The sequence below is a fragment of the Phalaenopsis equestris genome, unplaced genomic scaffold (genome assembly GCF_001263595.1).
Source record: "Phalaenopsis equestris unplaced genomic scaffold, ASM126359v1 Scaffold232764, whole genome shotgun sequence".
NCBI classification, from domain to species: Eukaryota; Viridiplantae; Streptophyta; class Magnoliopsida; order Asparagales; family Orchidaceae; genus Phalaenopsis; species Phalaenopsis equestris.
The window spans coordinates 252,979-267,912 of record NW_018250726.1 but is presented as its reverse complement, the minus strand read 5'-3'; the positions used below and the strand labels follow the sequence as shown (position 1 = coordinate 267,912).

The 14,934-nt window shown below is 36.3% G+C and overlaps 1 protein-coding gene across 3 annotated transcripts; it reads left to right on the top strand.

The window, feature by feature from the left end:
• The first annotated feature begins 3,264 nt into the window (after window positions 1–3,264).
• LOC110038401 (zinc finger A20 and AN1 domain-containing stress-associated protein 4) lies at window positions 3,265–7,256 on the top strand. Of its 3 annotated transcripts, XM_020743236.1 has the most exons (4): window positions 3,265–3,368; window positions 3,505–3,590; window positions 4,284–4,825; window positions 6,969–7,256. In XM_020743236.1, the coding sequence occupies exon 3, from the start codon at window positions 4,286–4,288 to the stop codon at window positions 4,799–4,801; it is 516 nt and encodes a 171-aa protein (XP_020598895.1). In that variant the 5' UTR covers window positions 3,265–3,368; window positions 3,505–3,590; window positions 4,284–4,285; the 3' UTR covers window positions 4,802–4,825; window positions 6,969–7,256. The 3 variants fall into 3 exon arrangements, with proteins under 3 accessions (XP_020598895.1, XP_020598894.1, XP_020598896.1); XM_020743235.1 differs by lacking the exon at window positions 6,969–7,256 and having other exon boundaries at window positions 4,284–5,090; XM_020743237.1 differs by lacking the exon at window positions 6,969–7,256 and having other exon boundaries at window positions 3,278–3,374; window positions 4,284–5,090.
• The last annotated feature ends 7,678 nt before the right edge of the window (window positions 7,257–14,934 follow it).

Genomic DNA, 14,934 nt, shown 5'->3' with positions numbered 1-14,934 from the left:
TGTTCAAAAATGACCTTATAAAGGATTTTCAACAAAAATTGGATGCCAATTTGAGGCTTAAGACATTCAATTGTTGAGATTTAGGATGTTAGCCAATATTGGGGCTAATTTGGGGTTTTGGTCAAAGATGGTCAAATTGACCAAATTGTACCATGGTGTAGTTAGATAAAATGAAATTGAGAATATTTTGGATTTATTGGGATTTTTTTGAAATTTTTGGAATTTTTGGATTTTTGGGCCATGGAGGGGCATTTTGGTAATTTGTCCATTTTTGTCAATTTTGGCAAATTTGGATGTATTCAAAGTGTTTGGAATAAGTTTTGATCAATTTTAGGTATTTTGGCAAAAATTTGAGAATTTTGGCCAAATTTGGGTCTCAATGGCAGTTAGGTAATTTGGAGGTGTCTAGGGTAAAAGACCCAAATTAGACATTTCAAGTAGAATTGGATAAATATCTATTCTAAATAAAACATGGATCAATAAAATCCCCATTTTGGGCTCTCATATATTGATCTTAGCCAGGGTATTGTGGCGGTATTGTGAAGGTATGGTGTACCTTAGCTCTAAATCAACACCCAGGGTCAATCCTAAGGCCAAGTAGTCCTATCGGAACTCCTCTTGAGTTCCCTCATACTGATCCTACCTACTAAATGCTAGAGGTGAGGACCAATATGTGAAACTTCAAGTTGAGTAAAAAGAAGAGTTTTGAATTTCTAATGGTGAGGATACATTTTCTAGTTTTCTAAGACTAGTCAGTAGGAAAAGTCCTATGGCTAGACCTAGGTTACTAAAGAAGTTTCTAGACCTCAACCAAAAGTGAGGTCAACATGGAGGAAATTGTTGTCGTCAAATTTTTATGTCATGAGTGTAAGGTGTCCCCTGAATTGAGATGATTTGTTGTTTTTTTCTTAGTGTCTCGTAACCCAAGACACTCATATGGGATTTTCTGGTACATGTTCGGGTCACGAAACTAGAATCTGTGATGACTCAGTCTTGCCCGAAAGGGTCCCTCGTTTGGTGGCATCATTTATGATTTGGGATGTGTTTGATGTCATTCTAATGTTTGAAGACCTTATTCCGCCTATTTGGAACCTCCAGTGGTCAAAGGAATCTGTTAAACCTTCCCGTGGACATTTCCAGAAAAATTAGTTTGAATGTCATACCCGTGCGACATTTTAGAGCGCCAATTAGCACAAAAATCCTTTGTGCGAGATCCATAAATGTGTTTTTTTTTTGGATTTATGGGTCTATATTTGAGTCATATTTAGTCTCCCATAGCTTAGGGATCGAGAAAATCCTTTGTGGAACACTCGGTTGAAAACTAAGATTTTCTGTGCTAAAATTGCACCTAGACGCCAAAACCTGGTACCCAGACACCCAGAACAATCCCCAAGGGTCCTAAAAATAGAGAAGACAAAAAGTAAGCATTGGCCCCTGGTGCCTAGGCGTTGGGCCCAGTGCCTATGCGTCAATTTCTGTAAAGTAGGATGTTAATCCCTAACATGAACCCGAATTCTTCCGACTTCAAATTTTATCTGACGACTCCACTTGGGATTCCTTCCCTCTCTATCTTTGGTTGTCCTCATACATCAATGATCTGACTTGTGTCCCATACAAGCCAAATCACCCTTCTTTCGTCAGGTATAATTTGCCCACTTCATTCTTTGGCAAAGTACGACCAACATTTCTTCAATTATAGAACGGTTCATTCAAACACTCTTAAATGAACAGGTCCTAGAATCTTAAAACTAGGGGAAAAAAACTTTTGATAAAATGATGACAATTCAACACAAATTTTGACAAAACATAAACAATTAAAAATTTGATTCAACCTTTTTCCAATCTTGAAATTGGGACTGAATCATCTTGCTGAAACTTTGTCCGTAGCGACAAAGTTTAAAATGAAAATTCTCAAAAAAAAAAAAAATACAAAATGCCTAGTTTACACAGTAGGTTATAAAATACAAAATGGAGTTCCGAGGACAAATGAGGCTTAACATTTTGAATTCCTTCAAATCACAATAATGGACTCCCTGAATCTAGTATTTTCATTTACTCGAGGACTAGATCTACCTACAGACAATAATGTTCATTATCAGGAAAAGGAATTCACTTAAAGCTTATTAAGTGTCTTTCATAAATGCCGAGACTTCTAATAAAGCAGTGTACCAGGCTCCACCACTACTCAACACTTTGTACCGAATCAACTCCCCCTTCACTGCATCCAACCGCACATCAAGCCTTAAATAAAGATCCACATCCACCAGCCAATACACCCAGCCCATCTTCGCAGTTAAACCAAACTCATAGCGTACCAGGCAGTTATAAGAAGTGTGGTCCAAACATGAACGAGATCACCTAAAACAGACGAATGAAACCGAACATACAAAAAGCCGCAAACCTAACATTTCGGATCACATCGTTCTCCTCCTCTTTCACATAAATATATTACCCACTCCTGCTAATTTTGGTGCGAGATTAGATGGAGTAAACAAACTGTTATTTCCGTTGGATATCAAGTATTTTTGGTGTGAAAGTTGTAAATATACTATTTAGTGGGAAATATGTAATTTCATCAATTTTGAGTGATGTGCACGTAAATTTTTTATTTTTTTAAAATATTGAGAGAAAATTGCATCATCACATGATCTAAGGACTCTTAAGGCTTCATTTGAAACAGCATACAAGTTCTGTTTGATTGGAGCAAACATGAAAGCTTATAAAAAAATTCTTTTGATGAAAAGTGAAAGACGAACAGCTCCTAGAATTTTATGTAAAATGGGGCCACCATATATATTTTCATGATCGAAAAGGCAACGAAAAACCTAACTTTCAGATCTAAGGAAACCTTTCGAGAAGAGGCAGAGGAAGGAAGATGAGAAAAATATTTAATACCCTTGCCTTATCTAAGCTGCATGCCATCGCGGTTTCTCGCTGCTAAGACACAAACCCGACAACGGACACGAAATCCGAATCTGGCTCATGGACTCGAGCCGGCAAGTTAAGACTACCGATCCTTGTCCGATTCCGATTTCGTGTCTAGCGAGGCCTGTTGGGTAAACGTTTCGTATCAGGCAAGCAACTAAAGTGTTCCGCATGAACATTGGAGCTTAAGGAGTTCAATCATGTGGGCAAATAATGAACGTTCACGATTGTTGCACTGCACGAGTATGGACGGCTAATATTTTGGTTTGGAGCAGAATATAAATTATATATATTTATTCTCGAGTTATATTATTTACCTTATTTTTTTATTTCCAGTTTTGATGCAAATAATGCTGACCAACCAGCCATTTTCTTTAGCTCTCTTCGATTCCTCCCCCAGCTTTCCCTGCTCACGGCTCCGCGTTACCGAGGCGATTTCTTGGGTTAGGGTTTGTCTCTCTCTTGTTTCTCTGTTTCTTGTTCATCGATATAATCGATTCTTTGCTTCATATGGGTTGGTGTTTTGGCGTGGAAGGAAGGTTTCATGTCTGATTGATGTTGTTTCGCCTGATTGTTTAGGTTTGAAGCAGGAATCAAGCGTGGGCTTATAGGAGATCGGTAACGGAGGAGGAGCAGAGGGAAGGGAGCTTCTGTGGCAAGAACAGGTTGGTTGGTTTACTTTGGCTTTTTAATTAATGTTTTTTTTTTTTCTGTTAGCCGCCGAAAAAATGTCTTCTGAGCTACTAAAAGGGCATTCTATTTTAGGAGAACTAATATTTTATCTTCTAATTGCAACTTGTACACTGGATATTGCTCGGTTAGGGTTCTTTTTCTCTCTAGTTTCCATCTATTTTAGGAGAACCCATATCTATTTTTGCCCCGTTTTTCTTATCTTGGATGCTCAGCAAGGCAGATGTGTTTTGCGATTTTTAGTTGTGCATATTTGGTTCGTTTCTTGTTGATCATTTTCGTGGCTAAAATTAGAATTTTCTGTATTTTGATCTGCGCCTCTGGCAAGCAGAATATATTGGTTACTTGTTTTGTTACCTATTGGTCTGAGATATATGCTATTCCTTTTGTTAAAGTGTTTCCTTCTGTTGTAGAAAGCTCGAACCTTTGTTTATGTCAAGTAAAGATGGCCATGTGATTATTCTGTGTTTGTTGCTTGCTATTGTATCTGCGTCCTGGGATTCCAACTAATATTTGTTTATCTACAATTATTTTATACGGAAACTATATAATTCTTCCTTATTGGGGCTATTCGTTGGATTCTCAACTTTCATATTTAAAGCCGTCTCCTTTTTAAAAGGTGTTCTATGTATACCGAAATTATAAATTTTTGTTGTTGTTCATGTTAGATATGGAGCATGATGAGGCTGGATGCCAAGCATCAGAAAGGCCTATCCTTTGCATCAACAATTGTGGCTTCTTTGGAAGCCCCGCAACCATGAACATGTGCTCCAAGTGCCACAAAGATCACATTTTGAAGCAGGAACAGGCTAAACTGGCTGCTTCATCCATTGATTGTGCAATGAATGGTTCTGGAAGTAGCAGTGTTCAAGATCTGCTTTTTGATGGCAATTTAGACTTATTAGCTGATGTAGTCGAGCCTAAATCTGCTGTCTTACAGACTACCAATGATATAACCTCAACTAATGGCTGTGAAGGAAAGGCCAAAGAAGGCCCCAACAGGTGCAGTGCTTGTAGGAAACGTGTTGGGTTAACTGGTTTTAGTTGCCGCTGCGGTAATCTATTCTGTGCAGCACACAGGTATTCCGACAAGCATGAATGCCCGTTTGATTACCGCACCGCAGCTAGGGATGCGATTGCCAGAGCCAATCCCGTTGTCAAAGCGGAGAAACTAGACAAGATATAGTACACTGATGATGAGTTCAGAAAGGTATGATTTGATGCACATCCTTGTGCCTAATACTTTTATATCGCCTCTCATCATCATTGTTCTATGTTGCCATCAAGGTTGGATGTCTTGTGCTTTGGGTGTCTTAGTCCTATGAACTCAGTCCTTCTGATTTGGAAAAGTGGTTTCTGTGTTGCTGCATGTATGGGCTTGTTATGAATTGCTTGGTGGTCTTTATTATTTAAGCTCTGACTTTGATCATGTTATGTCTTCTCGTGGCAGGTTGATTATGATGTTTGTTTTTGATAAGAATCTTCTTTTAATCATTTTTATTTCTGCTTTTTATTTCTCTGGTTTGTTGTGATGCGCTTCATGTTTGGCTCTTTCATGTTCAGCTTCATTTTGTATTCATCTCATCCCAACTGTAAAGAGTACACGATCTTTCAGTTGTTTTAACTGTCAGAATTTACTAAATCCATTACAATTCAGCTGAGTTTATGCTTTGAAAGCTTATTCAAGCTTTAGGTTTGTGTTTGGTTGCTCTATCTGACAATCTAAATCTTTCACGAGATTGTCTAAAATCTAAACTCTTCTATCTTTTTTATTTAGATAAGATCTACAGGGAATTTTTTTTTTCTTAAAGTTTCTATATCTTGCTCTTTCTAGACTGTTGGAGTATGGTGTTGGGAAGAATTGAAATTGATTGCAATGTTTGAAGCCATCTAACTACCAGGAAAATTCATTTTCTAGTACTTTGTACCAATCTTTTAGTCTAAATCTCAGGTTTTAATTTTTTATTTGAGTTTATAGTCTTCTGCCTTATTTAGTTTAGTCAAAGCTATTGAAGTCTCTTTTTTTGGTGGGGTTGTTGCCTTTTATAGGATTGTCTATTATTATTTTTGTTGATTGGTTGACCTTACTTGAATTCTGAGGTGCATTATGAAGTAAGATTAAAGTGACATCGAGCTTGAAGTTTTACTTGATTTATGTGATAGTTAATTTGGTTTTATTTGCGCCTACACAACTTAATGAATTTTTGAACTTTGGTTGCTTATGTTTTTTTTGCCATAACATCATGCATCCGATGGTTTATTGATTTTTCTATGCTTTCTTTTTAAAATTTAATATATCTACATTGTAGGCTAAATATTTTTGGTGGAGTCTGAAAATTGTAGCTTTATACACTACAAGGACGAGAAACCATATTTCTTGCCACTGTTGATTATCTTTACATTAAGGGTTCCTCTTACCCTTGATTTAGTGTTTGCAATAAGTTTGTGGTGATATGTCAGCTTTATCAGAGAGTTCTTCCATTGCGGTGGATTTTGTTTTCATTGGCTTGTAATGGCATCTCCTGTAACATTTAAGTTGGAGAAAAAAGATTCAGCGTGTGAAATTTTCATGCCTTCCTCGTGAGTTTTATAGCCTTTAAGGAATAAAGGGCATTTACATACATGACACCCAATTCCTATCTATTTACATATCTGACATCTCCTCTCAAAGCTTTCATCTCACATAAAAAATGAATACACCTTTTAATGCATTGTAAGATGGCCTGCATGTATAAACTGAAGTTTAGGTGTTAGATATGTAAATACACAATAATTGAGTGGTTTGTATGTAAATCTTCCATGAGTTAAATATAGATCTTGATTGATTAGACATTTATTTCCATATATTTAACTCTACTCAAAGCTGATTTAAATGCCACATAATTAATCCTGAAGTGGTTTGATAAGAAATTTCCCCATTTTGAAATTTTGTGGACTTTATTATGCTATTAATTTCCAATGTGCCAATGCCAATTAATGTTAGCTTGCCGACTTGTTTTTTGGTGGCTAGTGGGGAAAAGATAGACGGAAGATTTTCATACATACCACTTAATTCATTTGTATTTACATACCTAAAACTTAAACTTGTATTTTACACAAATACCATCTTATCCATGCATGAAAGGGTGTATTTCACCTTTTAAAAGTTAAAATAATTATATTTTCGCTGTGATATAAAAGATTTGGGCGGTATAAATGTAAAAGAATAAAGTTTAGGTTTTAGCTATGTAAATATATAGGAATTGGGTGGTCTGGTCTGTATGTATTAGCTTTTGTTAATCAGTCGCTTTGGTGATTCAGGTAAAGGCATCATGCTTTTGTTTTACATTTTCTACACTTTTTTGGTGATTCAGGTAAAGGCAACATACTTTTGTTTTACACTTTCTACGCTTTTTAGAGGACCACACACCGAAAATAGATGGTGCTTTTTCGTGACTTTATCTTTTAAGATGTTGCTGCCCAATTCATGATTTGGAAAGGCTTAAAAGGTGTCTGACGTTATTAGAGAGATGAGACAGGTCATGTATGGGTGTGAATTTGGTTGGTTTGGATGCTTTAGATAAATGTTTAATATGTAAGATTTATTGTTTTTGGATGTTAAAACATTTGGACCCAACCTATACAAAATTATTTAGAATTAAAGTAGATTAAGCAGCAAATTTGCTCTGTTTTATTAGTTTGTTTTTGGATAAATTTGATACAGTTGAAAATTATTTGTGTAATTTATAGTAATTATGCAATTATGCTTATTTAATTGTATGCAATAAGCAAATTTAAGAATATATAATTAGAAAATCAATGATTTTTTTTTATATATTTGTGAAAATATATTTAAAATCATTCGGTTACTGACCAGAATAATGCCTAGAAAGTTGCTTAAGACATATTTTACTGCATTTTGAGATCAATCAAAATCAAACAATTGGATAATAGTTCTTAAAACAATTACACCTATCGTGTTCAAAAGTTAAATCAAGTAAGCGTATAAATCCAAAATAGCTAATATAGCTGTTATTTTGGCGATTTCTTGAAGTTCGAAGGTTGACCCTCTAGGTTTTGAATACCCTTTTGATATAGACATGTTCTAAATCTTAAGAAGATTTTGTTTTTTTCATCTATTTACATGGACATTATATTTAAGAATATACATTCAAAATGTATAATTGTAAGTTAAATTAAGTTTAAAAAAAAATGTGCTATTTGAAGGTTGAGAATGTGTCCATGCTTTTCTTTTTATTATTTCTATTTTTATTTTTTGGCGCGTTCTTGAGAAGTGAAGTCCCGTTCGGCACTGTCTTCGACTCTGAGAAATTGAGTCCTACTTCATTTCCCAATAATGTATATGATCCTATTAGTTAAGAAACATCCTTTGCAGATTAAAGTTCATCGTTGAAACATTTTTCGATGTGGGGTGTAACATATAATGTGGTCATGAAAAGTTGTTCACGTCAACGTGTCGAGCGTGATTGTAGTGGGGTTGTTTTCTCGCAACCTATTTAGACATAGTTTTTCACAATTTCTTCTAGACTTGGAGGCAATATTCACTGCAATATTGAAAAGTTGCTCACGTAACGTTTCAGGCATGCCTGTGGTAGGGTAATCATATCACATTGCATTCAAACAATAAATCTTTGAAAATTGCTCCTAAATTGAGGGCAATCTACATTGCAAATAACATTTTTTTCAGCCTCCCTTATTGTATTGAAGTTCCTCTTCAACGAGATCAGGAAATTGATTTTTTTAAGGCTTAATGCATTGGTTGATTTACATGCTCGTGTGGAAAACGCCTCCACTGAGGAGCAATAGATTCAAAAGCAGCAACAATCATATTTCTAAAAAAATGATCCATTTCAATTTATGCCTCGTCTTAAGATACACAGAGCATCTTTGACACTTCACTCTAGGCTTAATCGATCCAGATGACTCAATTCGATCTCTATAATCACAGACTACGGTTGTCATGTAACAGCTTCAACTAACAACATCAGATAGGTCAAAATCTTTTGTTGATTTTATTCGACTTTTTTTATAACATGTTACGGTCATCAAATAAAAGCTTCAACCAACAACCTAATAAGATAGGATAACCATCCTTGGTGGATTTTGGATGACTTTGTCTATTACATGTTAATGTCATCGAGTGTTTTCATCCATACAACCCGGAACAGGTATGAGGCATTACATCCTTAATGGATTCTCCTTTCAACTTTGCTCCAACACGGTCTATAATCGTCAACAAACATGCTTAGACTAACAACTTAGTAAAGAACATACATTCGTAGTGATAGACAAGCTCTCCAACCATAACCTTATAAGTCAAGCCCAAGAGGCAAAAATTGATAAGAATGAATAATATCCCTGTAAGTTGAGCCTAGCAGACAAGACTTTATAGAAAGTTAAAGTGCTCCTAGAAAACAAGCTAGAAGGCAAGTCTCGATGGGAAGCTATCATGCCCATGCCATTCGAGTAGAAGAGGCAATACTCGATGCGAAAGTACCCAAGAGGAAAGTCTGGATGGGAAGTTACTTTGCCCTTGAAAGTCGAGCCCAAGAGACAAAATTTGATGGGAAAATACAATATACCTGAAAGTTGAGCCAATGAACCAAAACTTGATGAGAAGCTAGAATGTCCCTGGAAGACGAGCCCAAGAAACTCTCAGAAGTGAGGCAACAACAACCCATAAGTTGGGCGAGATTCTCCCTATATTTTCGCCACAGAAGCACAAAAATCTCTCATGAATAGTGTGGTGGGAAAACTTCAGCATTTGTTCATCACCTCTGGAATGTACGACAAGAATCCCAAAGGAAAACGCGGAGTAAACATGGAATCTCTTTGTTGAAAGGGCCGGCGTCCTCCCTTGAAAGGTGGTGGTACGCCCTTTGTCTGATGAACCAATTTATTTCATGTATTCTCTCTCTGTTTCTCTTATCTGTCATACACTCTATACTGGTTTGCTTTTGTCATGCTCATTTTTGTGGCAAAATTTTTCATGGTTGCATCGAATTTTAAGGATTCATGCTACAAAATCATGTTAGAAATAGTATGTGCGTGTATATATATATATATATATATATATTATCTTGTGTCGCATATCGTGACTCTTTGGTTGGTAGAGTTAGTAAGACTCTTGAGGGCACGGGCTCAATCCCGCCTATGTGCAGAATGAAATTCTTAGACACATGAAGTTGGTTGAGAGGCTCATCTTATAGCCTCTCGCCAATCTATATATATATATATATTCATAAAAGATGGGCAAAAATGTGTCTGTCGACCCCATATGTGCTAATTCGAGCCAAATGGAATCGACCCGGGACCGAGGGGACTTACGCTGAAGCCGCCAACCAACAGGCCATATGTTGTGCATTATATATATATACATACATATATAAATACATATGTAGATGAAATACAAACACATTTAGGTTTATTTCTAAGCATTTTTTCAACTCATGAATACAAAACTTTAATCAAAATGAAACTCCATTTCCAAAAAGATAAAACCCAAAATATGATAGAATAGAGTGCCACATGGCGTCACAATATTCCAACATTTATTACTTTTTATCATTGATCTTTGAAAATAATTGTTCCAATTTGAGATATTATATTTGATCTCCAATTAACAACATTGATTTCAAAATATTGAGATCCACAAAGACACAAGCCCTGGGTGGTCATCACGGATCACTTATCATTGGATGTAATTATTTATCGGGGTTTGCCTTTTTGGAGATCTTATTCTCTAGAATTAAGAAAAAATCTCACCTAAATGAGTAATGAGAGAAATTTTTAGTGGGTCAATCCAATATAAAATAATATTTTTATATTTTGAAGTAGTGTATTATTCTTAATATCATATTCAATTATTTAACTAAGAATCTTCAAATTTTGTGTGGTGTTATCCTTTAATTCCACCATTATTACACACAATTCTAAGAGAGCTTCAATATATTTTTTTCTATCTTTATGCATCACCCTTTGGTCGTGCCAGTAGCTCAACCGAGCTAAATGAGCTATCTAGTTTCTCATATTGAACCCGAGCTACAGTCCTTCGGCTGTACAAATTATAATGCTTTCTATTTTGTAGTTAAAAAAGAATGAAGGGAGGAGCATTTTCTTTTTGTAATAAAGCTATCTCTATTTCCTATTTCTATGCTTTATTTACATAGAGGAATTATGAGATTTTGATGTGATTTGTGAGAGATTTTTTTTTTCATTATTTCATAATTAAATATTTATTAATTTTAAGTTTATACTAAATTATTGCACGATTTTATTGATTGTTTTTGGATATTTAATTTTTATATATTTAATGCCTTTTATATATATATATATATATATATATATATATATAACAAAAAAAAGACATATCCATATATATATATATATATATATATAACATCAAAAAGACATCACTCTGATTTTAGAGAGATCGAACAATCTAGAAGGAATGAGTACAATAAAAGTTGACCCACTACCAGGAAATCATGAAGCCTACTTTATAAACCGAGTGAGGCCATACAAGTCATGCGAAAAAGGTCGAAACTGATCGGGCCACGAGGCAAACAGGAAAGTGATTGTATGATCCAAGCACGGGACACTTGACCAAAAATAAGACCAAAAAGCATTGGAGTCAACCATTACATGAAAGCCAACCCGATGCAATTGCCTACTCTCTAACAAAGTACATCCAAAGGAAGATCCAGACACAAAATATCTCCAATCATCCCATGGATGCCCCAGAGGTTTATCACAAGAGATCAAAGATTGAAAGCTAGGCTAGATCAACCGACTTGCTCATACCGACCAAATTGATCCCATCGACTCGAACCCAACTAAGTTTAGCCGACCGAGCCAAAAAGTAGCCAGACAACAAACCGATTCATGTAAAAATACAAAAATAACTAGTATTGTTTCCCTTGCAAACATATTAAAAAACGTAATATTATCATTGTACCACCCCTATAAATAGATGAAACATTTTGTGAAGAAGGTATGATTAATTACTGTTCATCCCTTTCTCTTTCTCTCTCCACCTCTCTTTATTTATACCATATTCCTTGGGTGTGATTCATAGTGAATCTCAAATTCAACAACCTAATAGTTGTAGTAAGCATGGATCATGTCACAAACAAGAAGAAGAGTGGGTCAAGGAGAAAAACTCCATAATAGAGACATTGAAAATATGGAGTGCACTAGAAATTTCATAGCCTAACAAATCCAAGCGTTGAAGGATTAAACGTTGGAGGTCATGTGAGGTGCACTAACCCGAGAAAAAGATCAACAGCCCCGAGATGAAGTGTCAGCACCGAACGATAGAAGAGTTCCCATAGGCTTGAAGAGAGAAGTTGGCTCCTAATACTTTGATAGTGTTGGGTTGACACTGATCAATCAACATCAATTCGGGCGTACAAAGCTGCCTCATCAGTTAGAGAATGCTTTCTTGTGGCAAATCTCTGAGTAGAGCTTCTGTAACAATTAAAGGTTCTAATGCTAGAGTCCTACAAGGGGCAGACCAATTTAACTGACCACATAGCCACATTTGAGTTGATCGCGTGTTTGTTGAGAATCATCAATGCATTGAAATGTCATATTTTCTTTACTATATCGAGGAAGTCAGCCCTCAGGTGGTTTAATGGATTACTACTGGAAGTAATCACCTTATTCGTTGATTTCAAGCAGATGTTTATGACATAATTTGCTAGTGCCCAATAGCCTCAAAAGAGCTTGTAGGCCATTCTGCAACTCTGTTAGGGACAGAGCTAGAGTTTGTGCTCATTCATCACCCACTACTAAATGAAGATGTTAGAAGTGTGGGACCTGAAACCTACAGTGGCCCATGTTGATGTAGCTCAAGGGCCAAAGGAAGGACCCTTCTAATACGCGGTAGGTTTGAAGCGGTTGAAGATGCTAGAAGAGTTGTTGAAGTTGACCAACGAGCACATATTCACAGGGTAGTATAACGCCAACCCCTTCTCTTTCAAACTAGAATCCTCCACTTGTCACCTGAAGGAAAGGATCACCTAAGAAGAAGGGTGAAGATCAAGATACAATTCATATCCGTCCACCCATCTTCGATACAAAGACGCTTATCTGCCTTAAGATCATAGGATGATTGATAGAATGCACCACCAAAGGATCTGATATCCTCTCCAGTGTCTAGCTCGGTATGTCGTGCGTCCACCACATAACCGTGAAACCCCCAAAACAACTCTGTTGAGAGTTTCAATAGTTGAGGAAGTAGAGGCCATATAAAATATAGAATACTTTAAGAGAGCGCCTCCAATGAAGACTGAAGCTCACCTCCGTGATCCTAAGATCCCAAGAAATACCGTGCCTATCATCATGACCACGACCATGACATAGATAACTACAGACACCTCTGGAGCTTAATCACAAAGTTAATCAAATTAGAGAAATTGAAGGAATGTATGCGACCAAAAGCAACAACCCAGTGGTAGAGGAATACTCCAGTTGAAGAAATATCAGACGAGTCAGTCCAAGTCCATAAAATATATATCGCTGGTAGTTCATGCCATCATTGGAGGGGATGAAGACTTATTCCACCGAGCCAACCTTAGGAAGCTTCGATCGAGAAAGATATATCCAGAAACCCTGGCACCCGAAACATAACTCACATCCTCCCATAATCTTTACTAGTGATAACTTGCCCTCAAAGGGTAATCCTTAAAATGACACTATTATTGTGACGTTGCTAACCACCAATTACCATATCAATAACATCTCATCGTCATTAGCAGCTCAATGAACATCGTCTATAAGTCGGTGTTTAATAAGATGTGCCTCAAAAGTGAACTACTAATTATTGCGAACATGCCACTGTGATTTTTCTAGCAAGATAAAGGTGGTGTTGGGAATCATCAATTTATTGGATACATGGGGAGAAAAGGACAAACAATTCACCAATATTGTATACTTACTTTATAGTGATCAACTCACCATCTACTCACAACTCTATCTTTGATTGTCCCCTGCTCAACTCTTTTAGGGCCATCACATCTACGTATCATGAAGCTATGAAGTTTTTCGTGTGAAAAAGTCATAGTCATTGTTTGGGGCAATCTCGAGTAGTCTCACATATGTAATCTCTTGGCAATCATAAGCATCTGACAGTAACCCCTTGAGCTCGACAACTTGCTAGAAGAGGGTCTCAAGACCAGCAGTACAGACCATCATATCCTTGCGACCGAAGATCTAAACCGATCCATCTCAAAATATGGTGATAAGTGCGCCACTTTATTCAAAATATTGAGGCGAGCTAAGAATTTTATCTGGTAAGATGAATGTGAATAAAAATCAAAAAAATTGAAAGACTCCATAGCATCACAACCACTCCTTCAAAGCTCAAAGCCTAAAGCTAAATGAAGAACTCTCTTTGTACTTGGGAGTCCAATTAGAGGCCAATTAGGAATGAGAATGAGTGCCATAGCTCCCTATTTATAAGAATAAAAGGCATCAAAATCAAGGGAGTTCAATCATCAAATTATTAATTAAAATTAAATGTGATATACTCTTACATTAAATTATATTGTTCTTATTGCAGCGTCGCTTCCAAAAAATAAGAAAATCAAGAAATTAAAATATGCACATCATATAAGTGTCAACATTGATCTTAAAGAGATCTGGCAGTCTTGAAAGGAAGAGTACAATGAAGGCTGACCCATTACCAGAAAATTGAGGCCTACTTGACTGACCGAGCAAAGCCACACGAGTCAAACTAATGAGGCCAAAACAAATCATGCCACAAGGCGAACAAAAATACAAGTAGATGATCCAAGCACGAACCATCAACCATAAATGAGATAAAAAAGCATCTAAGACAACTACTACATGAAAGTTGACCCGATGCGATAGCCTACTCTCCATTAAAACTGATCTAATGGAAGATTCAATTCCACACTATCTCCAACCATCCTATGGACGCCCTAGTGGCTCCTCATTAATCATCTTGAAGCTAGACAAGAGCAGCAACCGACCCATACTGACCAAGCTCAGCGACCAAGTTGATCCCGTCAACCCGAAACCAACTAAGCTTAGTCGACCGAGCCGGAATGTAGTCAGCCGACAAGACAATACATGTAAAACTGCAAAAAAAACAAAAGTCCAAATAAGGACCCCTTCAAAACATGAGAAAAAAATATGATATCATCGTTATACCATTCCCTTATAAATAAGGGAAACATTTTGTGAATAAAATATGATTGATTATTATTCTTCTTTCTTTGTTTGTCTCTGCGTAACTTTTTTCTCTTTGTATTCATAAGATGAGATTCACAAATAATCCTAAACTGAAAAAAA

Excerpts from the sequence above, each read along its gene's own strand:
- LOC110038401 (XM_020743236.1), top strand. The coding sequence starts at position 4,286 with ATGGAGCATGATGAGGCTGGATGCCAAGCATCAGAAAGGCCTATCCTT.